This window comes from Astatotilapia calliptera, chromosome 13 (genome assembly GCF_900246225.1).
Source record: "Astatotilapia calliptera chromosome 13, fAstCal1.2, whole genome shotgun sequence".
NCBI lineage: Eukaryota > Metazoa > Chordata > Actinopteri > Cichliformes > Cichlidae > Astatotilapia > Astatotilapia calliptera.
Window position 1 is genome coordinate 16,312,631 of NC_039314.1, and position 15,681 is coordinate 16,328,311.

At 42.1% G+C, this 15,681-nt stretch overlaps 1 protein-coding gene across 2 annotated transcripts in view; it reads right to left on the reverse strand.

Moving 5' to 3' along the window:
- lrmda (leucine rich melanocyte differentiation associated) overlaps positions 1 to 15,681 on the reverse strand; it is a 212,056-nt gene that overhangs the window by 72,966 nt on the left and 123,409 nt on the right. For both annotated transcript variants that reach the window (XM_026190901.1, XM_026190903.1), the window contains exons 3-4: positions 2,538 to 2,664; positions 1,049 to 1,188 (exon numbers count right to left, since the gene is read on the reverse strand). In XM_026190901.1, the coding sequence (XP_026046686.1) occupies positions 1,049 to 1,188; positions 2,538 to 2,664 (267 nt within the window). The remainder of the gene's footprint in view (positions 1 to 1,048; positions 1,189 to 2,537; positions 2,665 to 15,681) is intronic.

A 15,681-nucleotide genomic window follows, 5' to 3' on the forward strand; every position in this document is an offset into this window, starting at 1 on the left:
TTTAAACCAAAGTTACTCTGAGGAGTCCTGTGCTGAATAGCCATTTCCCACTATTTACGTATAATATTAGAGAACTGAACTCTTGTTATTGTAGTACTACGAACGGCCGCTGAGCATTTGTACAGTCACCTAATAAAAGAACGCTATCTAAACTCCCGTGCAGACTACACAATGCTGTGCGAATAGTGTATTTCTATGTCACTGCACTAATTGGGGCACCGATGCAGCACACCAGGGTATTTCACTTGAGAGACCAAAAGCTCCTGAGGCATTGGGCTGGGTATTTATTGCCCAAGGCCAGTGCTGTCACGACCTGCATACAGCCTAACCTTGTCAGACATGAAATCTGCATCACGCTCAAATTGATGTTTTACTATGTGACACATTATGAATATTACATTACAGGACCATAGACGTTGTCAGTCAAAACAGAACAGCTTTCCTTACCAGTAAGATAAGGATGCGAGAAGAAGGGGGGAAAGGGGGGAGGAGGGGAGGGAAAGTGAGAGCGATGGGTGGTGGCGGTGGTGGTGGGGGGGGGAGAGAGAAAGGGAGACAAAAAGAGAGAAGAAAGATTATTCAAGAAAGGCATGGGTGGTAAATGATTAATAGGCAACACAGAGTCAGAAACAAGCACTTAGGGCTAAAACAGACAAAAGAGAGTATGCTTTTCGCCTTTTATCGCATTTCATGTAAAGGACCCTGACAAATGGTGGTCATATTGCATGGCTTGAGGCCTGGCTTGATGTTTAATGCATCATCTGCTCTGGTAAGGCAGGGTAGTAAACACTCATTTGTGGTGGTGACTAGTCACACATGAAATCCATTTTGCAAACTGGAGTGTAGAGGGGCCAGTTGACAAAGCTTTTAGAGTGATGTGGTTGAATCCGCAGTCTGCTTATGAACTGCAGGAGCTGTTTGTTTAAAAAAAGGAACATCTCCAAAGACATTATTAATAAAAACCTATCATTCTGAACAGTTGAGTATCTAAAAACCTAAACACATAATGATCTTCCTCATACAAGATCGATACGTAACATCAACAGACCTGTATCGCTGGTAGTCGTCCTCGTCCTTATCCGGGCTGACCAGCTGGTTAGGACAGGCCTCATTTCCCAGCAGGCTTAGGTACTCGAGTGATGGGGTCACATCAGCCAAGTGTTCCAGCAAGGCCTCGATATCAGTCAGGTGTCAAAGGGCGGATGTCAAGGACCTCGTGCTGTTAATTACATTAGCATTTACTACCCGCACAGCCCCTCCCAGGCCTGGCTCCACAAAAACACATCACTGTCAAATTTACTGAGGTGCTCAAAGAGGCTAGTCAGTGGCTTTGTGAGACTGGGCAGACAGAGGGGCAATTTAAGGTGCAGGCTTTGGCATATAGTAGTGACACAATTTGGCTCCTGCTCTCTCTCTTTCTCTTGAACGCTCTCATTTCCTAGGTGGCCGGGTGCAGAACAGTGACAAAATGATGGATGCCCTGTGGTTTCAACAGTCCGTGCTTCTCAGAGCTGTGCCGTGGAAAACTTTTGCGAAACGTGGAAAAAACAAACAGCCCCTAAGCAGGCACATTCATCACTAATACATTCACTTGGAAAATTGAGCCCCAAAGTGTCAAAATACAACTGCACTAATGCAGTGCTCGAGCTTTAAAATGGCACCATGCCACGACAGGATGTACATAATTGGCCTATTAGCATGTGCCGACCACTTCACAACCAAACTCAGCGCACAGTCCCAGATGCACACTTCAAGGAGTCCCAGTTTTAATGTTGACTCTGGAAGTGTGTGTGTGTATGTGCAAGAGAAAGAGTAAGCATCGTTACCCAGTAGGATCTGCGTAACCAGAGAAAAACAGGACACATTGCTAAAGCTGTTCTGAAGCTTGGAGGGGAAGTTCACACTTCTCTGACTGATCATAAACAGCTTCGCAGTGTGTCTTAAATTTAGGTTGGCTGTGCAGAGCTCTGGTTTTTAACATGTTTACGTTGGGTGGCAAGTAGAACGCAAGATGATTCGAATAAATGAGGCCAAAATGTGATCATTAAGTGACAAATAATACCTGGACAATTCTATAGCAGTGAGGAAAACGGTGCAATACAATATTAAAGCTGATGCAAATACATTAGTGCAAATTAAAGCTAAAGAAAAAAGAAACAAATCAACCAACTATATTTCGCAAATATAATGTCTCGCTCATTGGATCTGGTTTTAATTTGCTACTTTTTTATTCTTTTTGAAAATAGAAAAAAAAGATATGTTGACAGTTAAAACGGATTCCACTAGAGGTCCCTGTGGTTCAAAAACTAGTCCAGTGTAAAGCTCTGCGACAGCCAACTTCTTGTACACTCTTTTGCAACACCCAGTGCTTCCTGCAGAGCCGTGGCATAACAAAGTGGCTTTTTGAGACAATACAGGAAGGCAGTGACACAACAATTAATATGAAATCAACTGCTGATGCCGACACCGAGGCCTGTAAATAATGTCTGCGTTGGAAAATGCAAATCAGAGGCTGAGCAACGGCCTTGAAAGGATATGTGGTTCTTGTTGAGCGTCAGGGTGTGGAGGTTGGGTAACCTGGGCAACTGGAGGTCATTTCCAAGCAGATTGTTGTCGACGATCAGCTCTTCCAGCTCAGTGAACATTTTGAGGCCTGCCAGTGACCTGCAATGATAAGGAAGCAGGAAAACTGTTATGGCTTTAAATCTGGTAAGCTGTTATTGAGAAGAAATAAATATTTCAGCTCTCTTTCATGCACCAAGAGAGTATGGGTCTGGGCCTGTCAAGGAAGTGAATGACAAGAATTAGTGGTGCTGAGCTCCCCTGGCATGGTGAGGCATCCTTCAGCGGCTGGCAGGATGAGGGATGGGGGTCACTTGTGAGTAGCCAGGATTCAAAACAAAAGGCTTCAGAAATGCAGCGGGCAGGATGAATTTGTCAATGTCTTGTGCCTTGAGGCACCCAGTTTCGCCTGACCCTAACCCTCCATTCCCAAGACAAATCACTCTGTCACAGTTCACCTTCACTCCCCAGACACAAATTTAACTTGTCATCCATCATTTTCACAGAGGAACTGGAATACACTTGCAATCACAGATGGAATGGAAGGGAAACTTTTTTTTTTTGCAACTGTGCCATGATAGGGGTTAGTGTCGGGATTTTAACATCAAAGGACTATTTTCTTTTCCTCCTAAAGGAATCATTTTGCCTTTCCGTTTCTTTCTATGACGCAGTGCAAAGGAAGGTGAAGGGTCATCTCAACTCCTTTTCCTCTCTGTCCCTCTCGCACACATTCACACAGGCATAAAAATGACGTAGGGCCGGTGTCAGGGCGCTGCAAAGTTCAAGCCATAGAAGCTGCACAAAGGTAATGCGTGTGCTGTCTAATCCCTCGCACTATTAGCCCTGCATGTTTAAGTGTCCTGAGTGGCTTTATTGATATCTAAATCTGACAAAACACAGACAGGGTAACTCTCAACATCTCTTATTCACCGCTCATATTTTCATTAAATGTGGAATTTCTGAATATTAAGTACATTTGACTGCACTAATCATTCTTTCCAAGCTCTACACTAAACAGATAAAATGTTTTCTGGTAAAAGTAAAAGCAGATGGATTTGAAAATGCAGTTATATAAATATAAATCCAAGTGAGCCATGTCACATCTCTACATGACAAACTCAAGGTTCACCGATGTCTAAATAACTGCAGCATGAACTATTGCTCCTCTCTGTATCTGCCTAGTGTCATGAGCTGCCTAGCGCACACAACTCTTGTGACAACATGCATATGGAAAGCATGAAGCAGTGTGCAATATGGAAACAATGTATAATGTACAGAATAGATTATGGAAAAAGATAATGAAAAGGCAAGATTAAGACTTTGGGAAAAACGGAGGACAGGCTGTAGTATAAATCTAAGATCCAATCAAGATTTTAACTTTTACAACTAATTGGTAACTCAGTTCCCATATGTGCACTTTAATTACACACTTTTAATTAGCCTGTTCAGTTTCTCATTCACTTTTCCCCACCCACCACCCGAGGTCCACTGAGGCATAGTCCATGATCCAAGAAGTACTGTAGACGCTGGCAGCAGACATACTCCCAGCAGCTTTGATGTACAAAGCAAAAATGTTGCAACTACCTTCATGAGTGGAAAACAATAAATCAGCAAATTCATTGTTGACTTGCGAGTGAGGCAGACTCGTTTTAAAGACATCAACATTTTGCACACACACACACACACACACACACTCGACACCCACAACAACTGACAGCACCTAGCCAGCGTGCTGGGAAAGCCGCTAGCTGACAACGTCTTATCAGGTCTGATTAATGCGCTGGCAAGATGGATGAACGGTGAGATGTGCCAGTTTTATGACATTTTCTGTTTGCTTGTATTTTTTCCCCCCCACAATGATACTTTTCATTTATAAAGGCATAAAAAAGCTACAGTATAGTTAGCTCAACAGAGAATACAAGTAAACACTTCCAATGTAGTGACAATAAGTCAACTTTCCTGTTCCTTTTGAGTACATTCTGTGTCATCTGCTGTGCTGGGATTTGTCCATATGCCAGTGCTGCTTATGCAAATCCACAAGTAGTAGTAACATGTAAACTGTAGGCTACTTGTGGCTAGGCTACTGGCTCTAAAGCCAAAAAATGGGAATGCAATTAATACATTTTTTTGCACTTTTATTGTGTTTGTCCTGATAGGATTTCAGTACAAAATGCAATTAAATGCTGCATATAATCTTTGTTTAAGTATAGGTATACCACACTGGATAACCATTATTTAATTCACTGTGAACAAAGCTTGCTAACAAACTACTGAAACCTGCATGCGTGTGTGTGTGTGTGTGTATGATGGGCTGCAGTCCTGTGGGTTATGTTATTAGCTGCTCGGTTAAAGAGAGCCGCATGGCTCAGGAGGGAGCCTTATTAATTGTTGTTTTCATGTCACCACTACTGCGTGCACTGGCTGATTTAATCAGTTAAATTCACAGCCAGGGGAGAGCCACAGAGTCCCATCCAGCATTAGCTACAGTGCAAGGGATTGAACTTCTAATACTCTCCAGCTTTCTTTGCTCCCTCTGCAAACTTCCATAACTGGTTTCATTACTTTTTATAAGCATTCTTGTTTTAATGTGTGGCTCTGAAAACAAAGTTTAGGCACTGCAGTAAAAGTACTTTACCCCCTTAAGAAAAGGGGTAGGGTTTGCTATTAAAAAGACTAATGAGACTAACCCAGAGATGTGATAAATGGCAGGCACAGGCAAAACGCTAAATTTCTACAGTGAAATATACATACACACACACACACACACACACACACACACACCCCAAACATTTTGCTTTAAATGTTTCATACACCTGCTAGTATGACAGATCCCATTATTTTAATAGTATAATTAATTATCAAAAAGGTAAGTGTAATGTTTTTTTTAAGAATAAACATAATAATTAAATAGAATAAAGAATTTTATGGAAGTGAATTACTCCCAAAAATAATTTATCATTTTAACATTACAAATTTAGAAAAGCTACAAACCCCCCCCCCAAAAAAAATAAAACAACAACAACCAAAAAACCTATTACCTAGAAAAAGAGAGTGAGCGAGCGAGCGAGAGAAAGGCGGTAGCTTTAACGAGGTGAGGCGATGAATCCTCTCCTTGTTAAGATAATTATGATCAGCCTCATTGTCAGAGCTAATACTTCACACAGGCTGTCTGTACGCTTTGACTACCACTTAGCCTGTGTAAGCCCACCATCATACATCACACAGCCCTGTGTGCATAAGTGTGTGCTCTCGAGCTTACACAAGTAGCGCATGTATGTGCTGAAACCTCCATTATCCGCAAAGATCCAGCCTATTGAACACAGAGGGGAGACACAGCAATATTTAGCTGGAGCAGAGGAAGCTCGGCACAGGGAGCACAGACAAGGACACTGGAGAGGAGACACTGACCCAGAGAGCAGCTTTGCCAGATCAATACACTAATACTGATGCAGACATAGTGATTGATAAACCACTGCTGACAACAGAGGGAAGAAAACTCTCGACCATTATTGGCTGAAATGTCAGTCACTTCTGCCAATGGTGTGCACTAGTGTCATGTTGGATATCCTCAGGCAGCACATGAAAAATGAAGAACAGCAGCCCGGGCTCTTTTACATGTGTTCCACAGTCTCCCTCCTTGTGTCGGCTGAAGACGATAGGTCAAACACGGAGTTTGTCTAAGCCATTACAGAGCTATAAAGTAAAACAACCTCAAAGCCTCCTTTATTACTGAAATGGTGATAGAGATCAGAGGTCGCATCCTTGCAGCTAGCAGTGTGGTACTTAAAAGTTCCAGAGTCTAATGTATATTAAAACACATGCGCACACAAGTCCCTTGAAAAGCTTGAGAGCCCTCACAGCTGCGGTCCACAGCTCAGGAGCCAAAGTCCCCTCAAAGGTTGCATCAGTGCGAGAAAAAAAAGCAATGCACACCTATTTTAAATGGAGGGCAAGAGCTGCAGAGTGACGGGCATACTGACATACTGTTCAGAGGGCAACAGATAAATGTTTGATGAATTGACCAATACTGTGGCCATGATGGCCCTCATATGTGCATAATGGACTATTCAGAGCACACTTCAGATTGCCTGCCAGGATAAGGTACTGTAATGAATGGTAAAAGGAACTGGACCTGAAAAAGCCGGCATGTGGACTGGCTTTAATAAACTTAATAAGAAAAGGTGAATGGAGGAGGGTTGGCTAGAGATGAAGGAAGAAGGCCGTAAAGCCATTCAGCCTTAAATAGTCAAAAAATATCCTGATGGTTCTTTCAACTCTGTATACTGCAATATATCTGTCAGTCTTTATGTGCAATTTAAAAATATCCATATTCCTAAACAATCCCATTTTCCCACATCTCCCACTTTGATTGTGTTATCTAACACTTTGCATTACAAATCCACTTATTTCAAGAGAGACGTTGAAATTTCATTAGATAACTGCACCTCCTTGATAACTGACATTAAAGAAATTTATTTCACTGAAAAAATGAGAAGGAATAGATTTGCTTTAACGAGTTTTAGAGACATTTGAGATTTATATTGATACAAAAGTCTAAAGCTTATATGACACCAGATGAGCTAATATTAGTATATGTGTAAAAAGTGTAAAAGGTGCGGCTTGAAAATACAGACAGTAGGGAAAGAAATATGTAACCTATTAATACAACAAGTCTCCATTAGTTCAGCATTGCTGTATTTCGTTACTTCAGCCCGCAATGGAAACACGAGTAAATAGCCTAAAATACCAAAAATAAGGCATCAAAACAGTGCTGGGATTAGCTCATGATAAATAAGATGACATTAACTGTAAAGCAAATTAATGCCCTGCAACCCCTCGAGCCCCCCTACCACCTCCACACTACGCTGATCAGGTCTCTTTCAGCGCTCTCCCCTCCAGCTACAGTTTATGGTCTATACGTGGCTCTGCACACGCACCTCTGATGGGGATGGTGAATTAGGCTGTCATTATCTGTCTCTATCTCCCCCCCAAAGCTCTCGCCAACCCCTGTCTTGCTCACATGCAGACAGTCACTGCTCAGTGTGGCACTCCTCTCTCTCTGTATTGCAAGGCCTCAGGTGGCAGTCATTTAAAGATCACACATTCAGGACACACGTAGCCTTCCTTTGAATGCATGTCAATTCACACATGGAAAGGGGATTACAAGTCTCCTCCCAGGCAGCTGCAAATTACTATTAATGGCAATGCAAATCATTAGAGTACATTTGGCGCCGCCAGCAAATCTCTTCTTTATGTGGGCTCACTCTTAATCTGTTTTGAATATTGCACTATGCTTGCTCCCGCGTGCGAAAGCATCGGGAGCTACAAAGCTGTCAATTGATAGTGGCATGATAGAGTGAACTTTACCGAGGGTTACATCATTTGCTAAAACAAACAGATATTTTTAGAGAGCGGAAACCTGTGAAACATAATTATCAAAGTTCTTTTTTGATAGAGATGTTAAATATCAACCCTCGTTACTTCGCTTTACATGAGATTATTAAGTGAGAAGTGCAGATACAGTTGTTGTAAATGTCTACATCACGGCGCATTTGTCTGAAATTTTAAAGCTGCTAATACCACCGTGGCTCCAACAGTGTCTGAGTTATAGACTACCCCTGTGGATATTCCCGCTGAGCGTGTGAGGTTAATATTCTGTCTCAATGTCATTAGGGCTGGCAGAGGGGCTGAGAGCACTGTGAATCAGACAGGGAGTGATCCTGTCAGTTCGCACACACCTTCTCACGCACGCACACATGCAAAGACCCAGGGCCTACAAAATCAAAACCGCTGTACTGTGGTCAGCATCACCTGGCCTTACCGACTCCCCTTGCTGAATAATGACCCTGGACCAGCCCTTTTCCGAGGGATAAGAGCTTGACAGACATTCCTGTCTGGCCCAACCTCATAAGCCTCGCTTGACCCCAGTTTGGCACGGGATGAAGTCTAAGCTCTAACAACGACCTAATAGAGAGGTAGAAGAGAGTCGCCCATTTGAAATTGAGAGCTGACACAAAGACAGGTGTTCCCTCGTGTGCAGCAACAAATTGTACACCGTGAATTGCGTCATAAGCGCAAAATACATCATCAGAGCCCACGCTGCACCTCCCTCCTCGCAGTACCTGGACTGTGCTCACAATACGGCCCATGCATCTTGTGAATGTTTGTATTAAAAGATTAGTTGTCTATCCACATGACAAATACCCTCCCTTCTCAGTGAACGGGAACTGGAAATCAATTCACTGATGGCATCGCAGTCAGTGAGGACATCAATGCGGCACAAACAAGCACATGCAATCTCTCATGCATGCCGCATTTGGCTCACATATTGGTGTGTACATAAAACATTAAAAAAGCCTCCCACAATAATTATATTTCCCATAAGCATTGATTTTATTATTATTTCTATGAAATAAAATAATACACATCCATTTATTTTAAATATAAGGAATATTAACTGGAAATGAACTTGTAATAAAATAAGCTGTAAAAAAAAAAACATTAAATAATGGATGGTGCGATTTGTGAGGAAGAATCCCTCAGTGCTGTGTCTGCCTGTACACTCTGTCATTACAGTGTTCAGGCTCAGTGCTTGTCAACATTTCCCTGAGAGGGGGAGCCATCCCGCATTACGTTAGAGTGAGTTCAACTGTCAACTGCCAGCCATTTGTATGCCTCAGCATCCACCTAATAGCAAATAATCACTACCCCGCGCTCTCTTCATGGCAAATGATCGATGTTGTCTTGATGTCTGATGGATGACCCTGCCAGAGTGATGTCCAGGCATGCATTAAAAACCACCTCTATGAAAAGCCTGTCAGTCTGATAAAGGGGGTGCACGCAAAATCCCGTGCATGTGCGCAAACTGCCGCTCAGGAAACGCATGCACGCAGATAAAGGAGAAAATGAACAGAGTGAGGAGAAGTCGTGATTCAACTGAACAATAAAGCAAAACGAGAAAAAAGAAAAAAAAAAGAGGAAAGGCTAAAGATAATTTCTTCATATTAGCGGTGAATTTTATAATGTGACGGGGCCTGTGGTGTGATTGGTAGACAGCATTACCAGAGGTAGACTACTCAAGTACCACCTGGGATGCTTTTTCTCCTCTCACCCTCTCTCGAACACACAAACAGCTCCCTATTACCCCTCAGTGTTCAGATTAAAATGCACAGCACCACAATCTTTGATCTCCCACTTGCTGACACAAATCCTTTCAAGCCTCAACATTTTCCTGCAAAGGTAATTAGTGCTAATTAAAAAGTTTCGAAAGCAGTCTACGGCTGCTGTTGATGCTGCCGCTGCTGGTGCTCAGGCTTGCCCTCCGTCAGATTACCCATCTACCCCCTCCCTGGGTCTTGCGGATGTGTGTGTGTCAGCTGTGTTCCTGCCTCTTCTCTGTAAAGAATCCCACAAATAGACAACGCGATTCAGCCTAGAAGATTTGAAGTAGCAGGATGAAATCTGGAAGCCCAGTAAGGGGTCTAAAGTGGTGGTTCCCCCACCCTCCTCGTACAAAACTATGCTCTGCTGGAGAACATGTAATGACACATTAACAAATAGAAATCTAACAAATGGAACAGGTGTAGTCTTTAATTGGAATATCCTAGCTTGTGGGGCTAAAACATGGAGTAATTAACTTGATAAGGGATTCAATTTGTTGCAGAGAAACATATTATTCAGCATAGGCTGTGATTTGCATAATGATAACAAATACCAAAACCCCAAATTCTTACAGCTTCCTGAATAAACACGCTAGCGATTAAATAATTTTATGTTTGCTGGGATTCTGATAATTTGAGATAACGATTCAACTTGAGCAGTCCGACAGTGCTATCATTCACTCATTCGCCTGCCTGCCTTATTGCTTTCATCAAGCCATTATTATGATATAATTAGCTGCCTTTCTACCATATTATTAAGTGGCTCGCTGAATGTCAGGTACAGCAGCGTCGCAGAAATAACACACACACACACACACACACACACACACACACACACACACACACACACACACACACACAAAGCAATGTCGTTGCACAGTGTTTCAAAAAGATAATTACATAATCTCAGCATGGAGAGCAAGCAGAAAAGTGATAATTAGACAAGTATTCCTGCCAATTAAAGTATCAAGCCTTGTGTGTGTGTTTTTTCTTCTGTGTGATACAGAGCTTTCTGCAGTTCCATGCGACATGTGACAGGATTATAGTGTTATTGTAAAATTCATCATTATAAGTACGTGTTCTAAGTGCAGCTTGCGGCTCTGTTTACTAGAAGCTGTGAGGTTTTTAAAGACTTGAGTTGAGTAACAATAAAAGCCAGGAGTAGGTTTGGCTTCAAACCTATTAATAGGCTTCATGATTGACATGGATGTGTACTAACAAGAAAAAAATAAATAAATAAATAAATAACAACAAAAGTTACTGATTTGACCTTTGGGATAGTTCTTTCTTTCGTCAATGTTGTGTGTGTGTGGTTTTTTTGTGTCTTGTCTTACACCACAAAAAGAGATAATAGAAGATGTCACCGCACAAGGCTGCCTGAAATGGAATGCCATCATTTTAATTTAAATGTTACATCCTCTGTGACATCGCTGTCGATGCATAATTGGCACCGAATCCCAGTTTGGATGTACATATTTATCATTCAGCGTGAGACATTCAAAGATACCGACAGATATGCTACTTTGATGGGATGACAGTCAGATGTGGGGGGGGGGGGGGGGGGGGGGGGAATGTAATGGCAAATCAACTGTCACGCTGTCATTTAATGTTTTTGTCATAACTTTGCACAAAAACACGCAAGATTAGAAATAACAAACGAGCTGTAGGCCGGAATCAGCCTTCTTGCTCCAGAATTGTGTAAAACGGGTCAATTTGATCCACGCACAAATAGCTCAAACAACACACACATTTTTTTTTTTTAAACAACCAAAAACATAGTAAATGATGGGCACTTTTCTCCGAAAAGGTTGCGACAAACTTCACGCTGTGTACGTTTGATTATCTGTCAAAAACCAGAACTTTTTAAAGTTCACACACATTAAAAGATTTGCTTGCTGTATATACAGGAAACACTTGTAATCTCGCAAAAGCGAGCAGGTATTTAAAAACTAACAGCACAGAACTTTTGGGCTCCCCCTTTTGGCTCTGGGTGTAACTACACAGACACTGTCTCCGTACGGATTTTCCACCATATGCTCCATCTTACTCCTAACTGCCGTAGCCTGCTCCACAGATCTGCTCTTCACCTCTGGCAAACTAATCATTGTCAGCTGGCATAAACATTTTTACCAGTGTTGCCATAGGCACCAGATTTACTACTCTGGCATATTGCAAAACACAGAGATATTTATCTGAAGTTGATAAGCTTAATCGGTGTTGCGTGAACTTGTTTGGCAAAGGGCTTGTAGACTTTCATTTACATGTCAAAGTAACGCAAACCACCTCAAACACAAGATGTAGTGGTCCATGTGCACGCACTGGAAACAACTTCAGCAATGCAACTTTCTGAGGATGAAAAAACAGAGAAAAGAAATGAAAAATCTCTCGCTCTCTCCTTTCTCCACACCGTCTCCCCTCCTCACCTCGCCTCTCTCTGTGTCTTACCGCCGGCCCATTACCTTTACTGAGTGAGGCTCATTAAAGAAGGCAAGTTGAGTCAAATCTTTCTGTAATTCAGCAGAGGTGAATTGCTGTCAACATCATTAACCGTCATTTCTCCAACTCACTTCAGTACTTATGAAGTGTTCTTTATTGTGTAATGATCCAAATCTCTTCTCTAAATCACCCCTCTTCAAAGGCCCTGGAGGACATACCACCCATGCAGCCGGCTGACATGCTACAGGGCCAGATTAAACATGGCTCCATCAGTGTGTTCCGCTTTGTAGCTGAACACATCCAGCATTTCATCCTGCACTGCAGCGAGAAAGGTGCGTTTCGCAAAAGGTAACGGCAAAAGAAGCATAAAGGTGATTTAGCTCTTATATGCAAAGAGCTTCTACTGACACTGCTTCGCTTTACTTGGATTTTCTGCACTACATGACCTAAATTCTGCCAATAACCTTCTTACCTCTCTTTCTGTTTCTCAATACTGTTTACAGATAGTTCAATGATCTCATAGGGCTATTGGCCAGACTGGCTCCATGGCTAATTACAGTGAGAGCTGCCCTGCTTGTCATGCTAGATGTCCTCTGAGTCCTGTCTTAAAAGAAGCTTCCTTTGTGCCTCCGCCATTGTGTGTCCCCCAGTGCTCAGTGTCATGCTATGCAATGTCTTCCAGGCCTTGTGTTGGGGAAAGCCTCTTTTGTGCAGCCACCATTGTGTGTCCTAGTGCTGAACCCCCTGCTAGGTAGGAACACAGACAAAGTGCAGCAGGGGAATGCTTCTCAGAGACCTAAGACCTACAGTAAATCTTCAAACAATTTAAACAAACAAAAACGGCCGCTGTGGTGTGGTGTGAGTAGACAAGGAAAAGCAGATGAATAAGCAACATCAATTACTGGGGCTTTGACCTGCAAGCCCCCACACCATGGCACACATTTCACACCAAATCGCCCCAGATTGAAGTTGACACTGCTGGAGTGGAAACACTGACCCCTCACAAAGCTAGTGCTTCAAACTTAAGAGCAGAGGAAGGCAGGGGGCATTGACAACCTATATATACCAAGGCCAACGTACGGGACAAGGAGGGGTATGAAGAAAAAATGCACACACGTACACATACACACACGCATAATAGGTCCTAGTTTGTTTTAAAGTGAGACAAAATGGCTCAATTTGTGCACTCAGGCCATGGAATTGGCCCAGCTGAGATACAAGAGGAACATGCGAGGGGACAACCGCATCAGGCCACTGATAAGGAGCCTATGAGAGGAACAAAGCCGGATGTCCAACAGGCTTACCAGTGAACCTGAGCAGGACTGGACCCTCTTTAAAGCTTGTTTTAGCCTTCCAGCTTTACCCCCGAAAAGTGCCGCTTCTCCTGAAGCCTTTTTACTCCAGCACATAAAGCTCGCCTCTACTTTGTAAGCCTGGACAAAAGGGAAAATAAACACATGGCTCACATTTGTTCAACACACAGTAAACTGTTGTCATGAAAAGTCCCACAAAGAGAGAGAGAGAAAAAAGAGAGATACCACTTTAAGTTTTACCTCTTACTTAAAAGAACCTATTTTCATTATTATTTCTGATTGAGACAAGAAAAAAAGGTGTAACCAGAGGTGAGAAAGATCACACGGCTCCGTCACAGTTTGTCAATACGGCGTTAACTAATCTAATAACAAACGGCTCCGGAAAAACATGCAGAAAATGAGGAGCAGTCGTGCAGCCGAAGACCAGCACCACTGACACATTTGGGGGCATCAGGCACTAGATAGAGACAGTTCTAACAATCTCCCAATTAGCCAGAGGGGAAGCAGAAAATATGTCTCGGGTTCATGGAGCAAAGCGTGAAACTTAATAATATGACATGGCATATGAAAACACAGCATGTCTTTTTATAGCCACATGTGAAAATGAAGCAAAAATTAAGGAGGAAAAGGTGCGTGTCTTTTCACGAAAAAAGAGACGTTTCGTGGCGTTTCTGTTTTATAGTAGATCGTAGGAACAGCAACAGATGCAACAAATATTAAAAAAAGACAAGAAGAGAGACAGTGAAGCATTTATTATGAGGGTGAATGTTTAAACTAAATGAGCTTGAAACCAGTCAAGTGCTTGCAAAACTTTACCTTCACACATAACAGTATCTTTGAAAACATCTTCTTTTATTTGGTTCGTAAAACTATGAAAAGTATCTTCTCAGCCTGCAGTAAAGCACAACTAACAGCAACAGTAAGATAAAACAACATTACATTACATTACATTCCTACTCCAGATAATTTCCAGTTCAATAATATGAACATTATGGGAGTCATTAGCAAATTTAATGAAAACTTAAAACCAATTTTGCCTCCGTGCAACCATGACAAATTGACAGACAGATTAGGCAGTCTGTCAGACGGGCCGAAGCGTTGTTCGCTAAGAATATCAACTCCAGACATTATCGCAAACTATTTAACCCATCTAAAAGCTCTATCTGCTCCACTAATGTATAGGGCTTATGCGCGAGGGCCTATTTTAAACAATGGAGGCCCCTCACTACCACCCTACTCCAGATTCACAGACATTCAAACTGGATTATAATGGAGGCTATGCCAGTCAGTCAGTCAGCAGTCTTTGCAAATGGCAATCCACAGAAAGGTGGAGATGGGAATCATTTTATCTAGTTGACACACATTACAACAGAGAATTTCAAAAGAGTAAGATGGAAGCTCTCAGGTCAATTATGGTGTCAAGGCTGTCATCTCGCAATGAAATATATACCTTTGAAGAACACTTTACTCGAGGGATGGGGTAAAAAGGATGGGAAGATGTACTGTTTAACCCAGAGACCATATAAGAATATCAGAGATGATGGAGTAAAACGTGGCATGATAATGGACCATTTTCACTGAGCACACTTTGTCAAGGAGGACAGACTACACCCACTGTCTGAAGGGTGGCATCAAGGAATATTATTTTGGTGACTGCAGCTGATTAATGGCACGGGCTGAAACAAGGTGCTTGGTCATTAACAGTTATTACGATAATGGGCAGAGGTAATTTATGTGTTTTAACCAGAAACAATGAGGCTTTCTAAGATTTTAACTTTCCAACAAAGCCAGATCAAATTAATGGTCAATCTAAACCCTTTGAAAATAATAATAATTTTGAAAAAACATAAAACAACACCACTTTAAATAACAAATGTTTTAAATCTGCACATGGCAAACTTTGCTTCTCCAGTGCCTTTTTATTCTAGCCTCCAAATGTAAATGTCCTCACCCTCTGTTCAAAATATAAAATACTAACCTTCAGACAGTGAATGACAGAGGGAATTATGGGTAATTGTAGTGTCAAAAAGGGAGACAGCTGTATGATGAGATTCTGTGTCATTTAGACAATCAGAAACTTAAGAGGCAGTGTGACACATTTCTCCCCCTCCATTCGACAGGGCTCCTGACATGGCTGGTGATAATTTCCAGAAGAGAGAAAAAGAGACAGAAAAAAGTGAGCGGAGAGAGCACAAATGAAAATGGAAGTC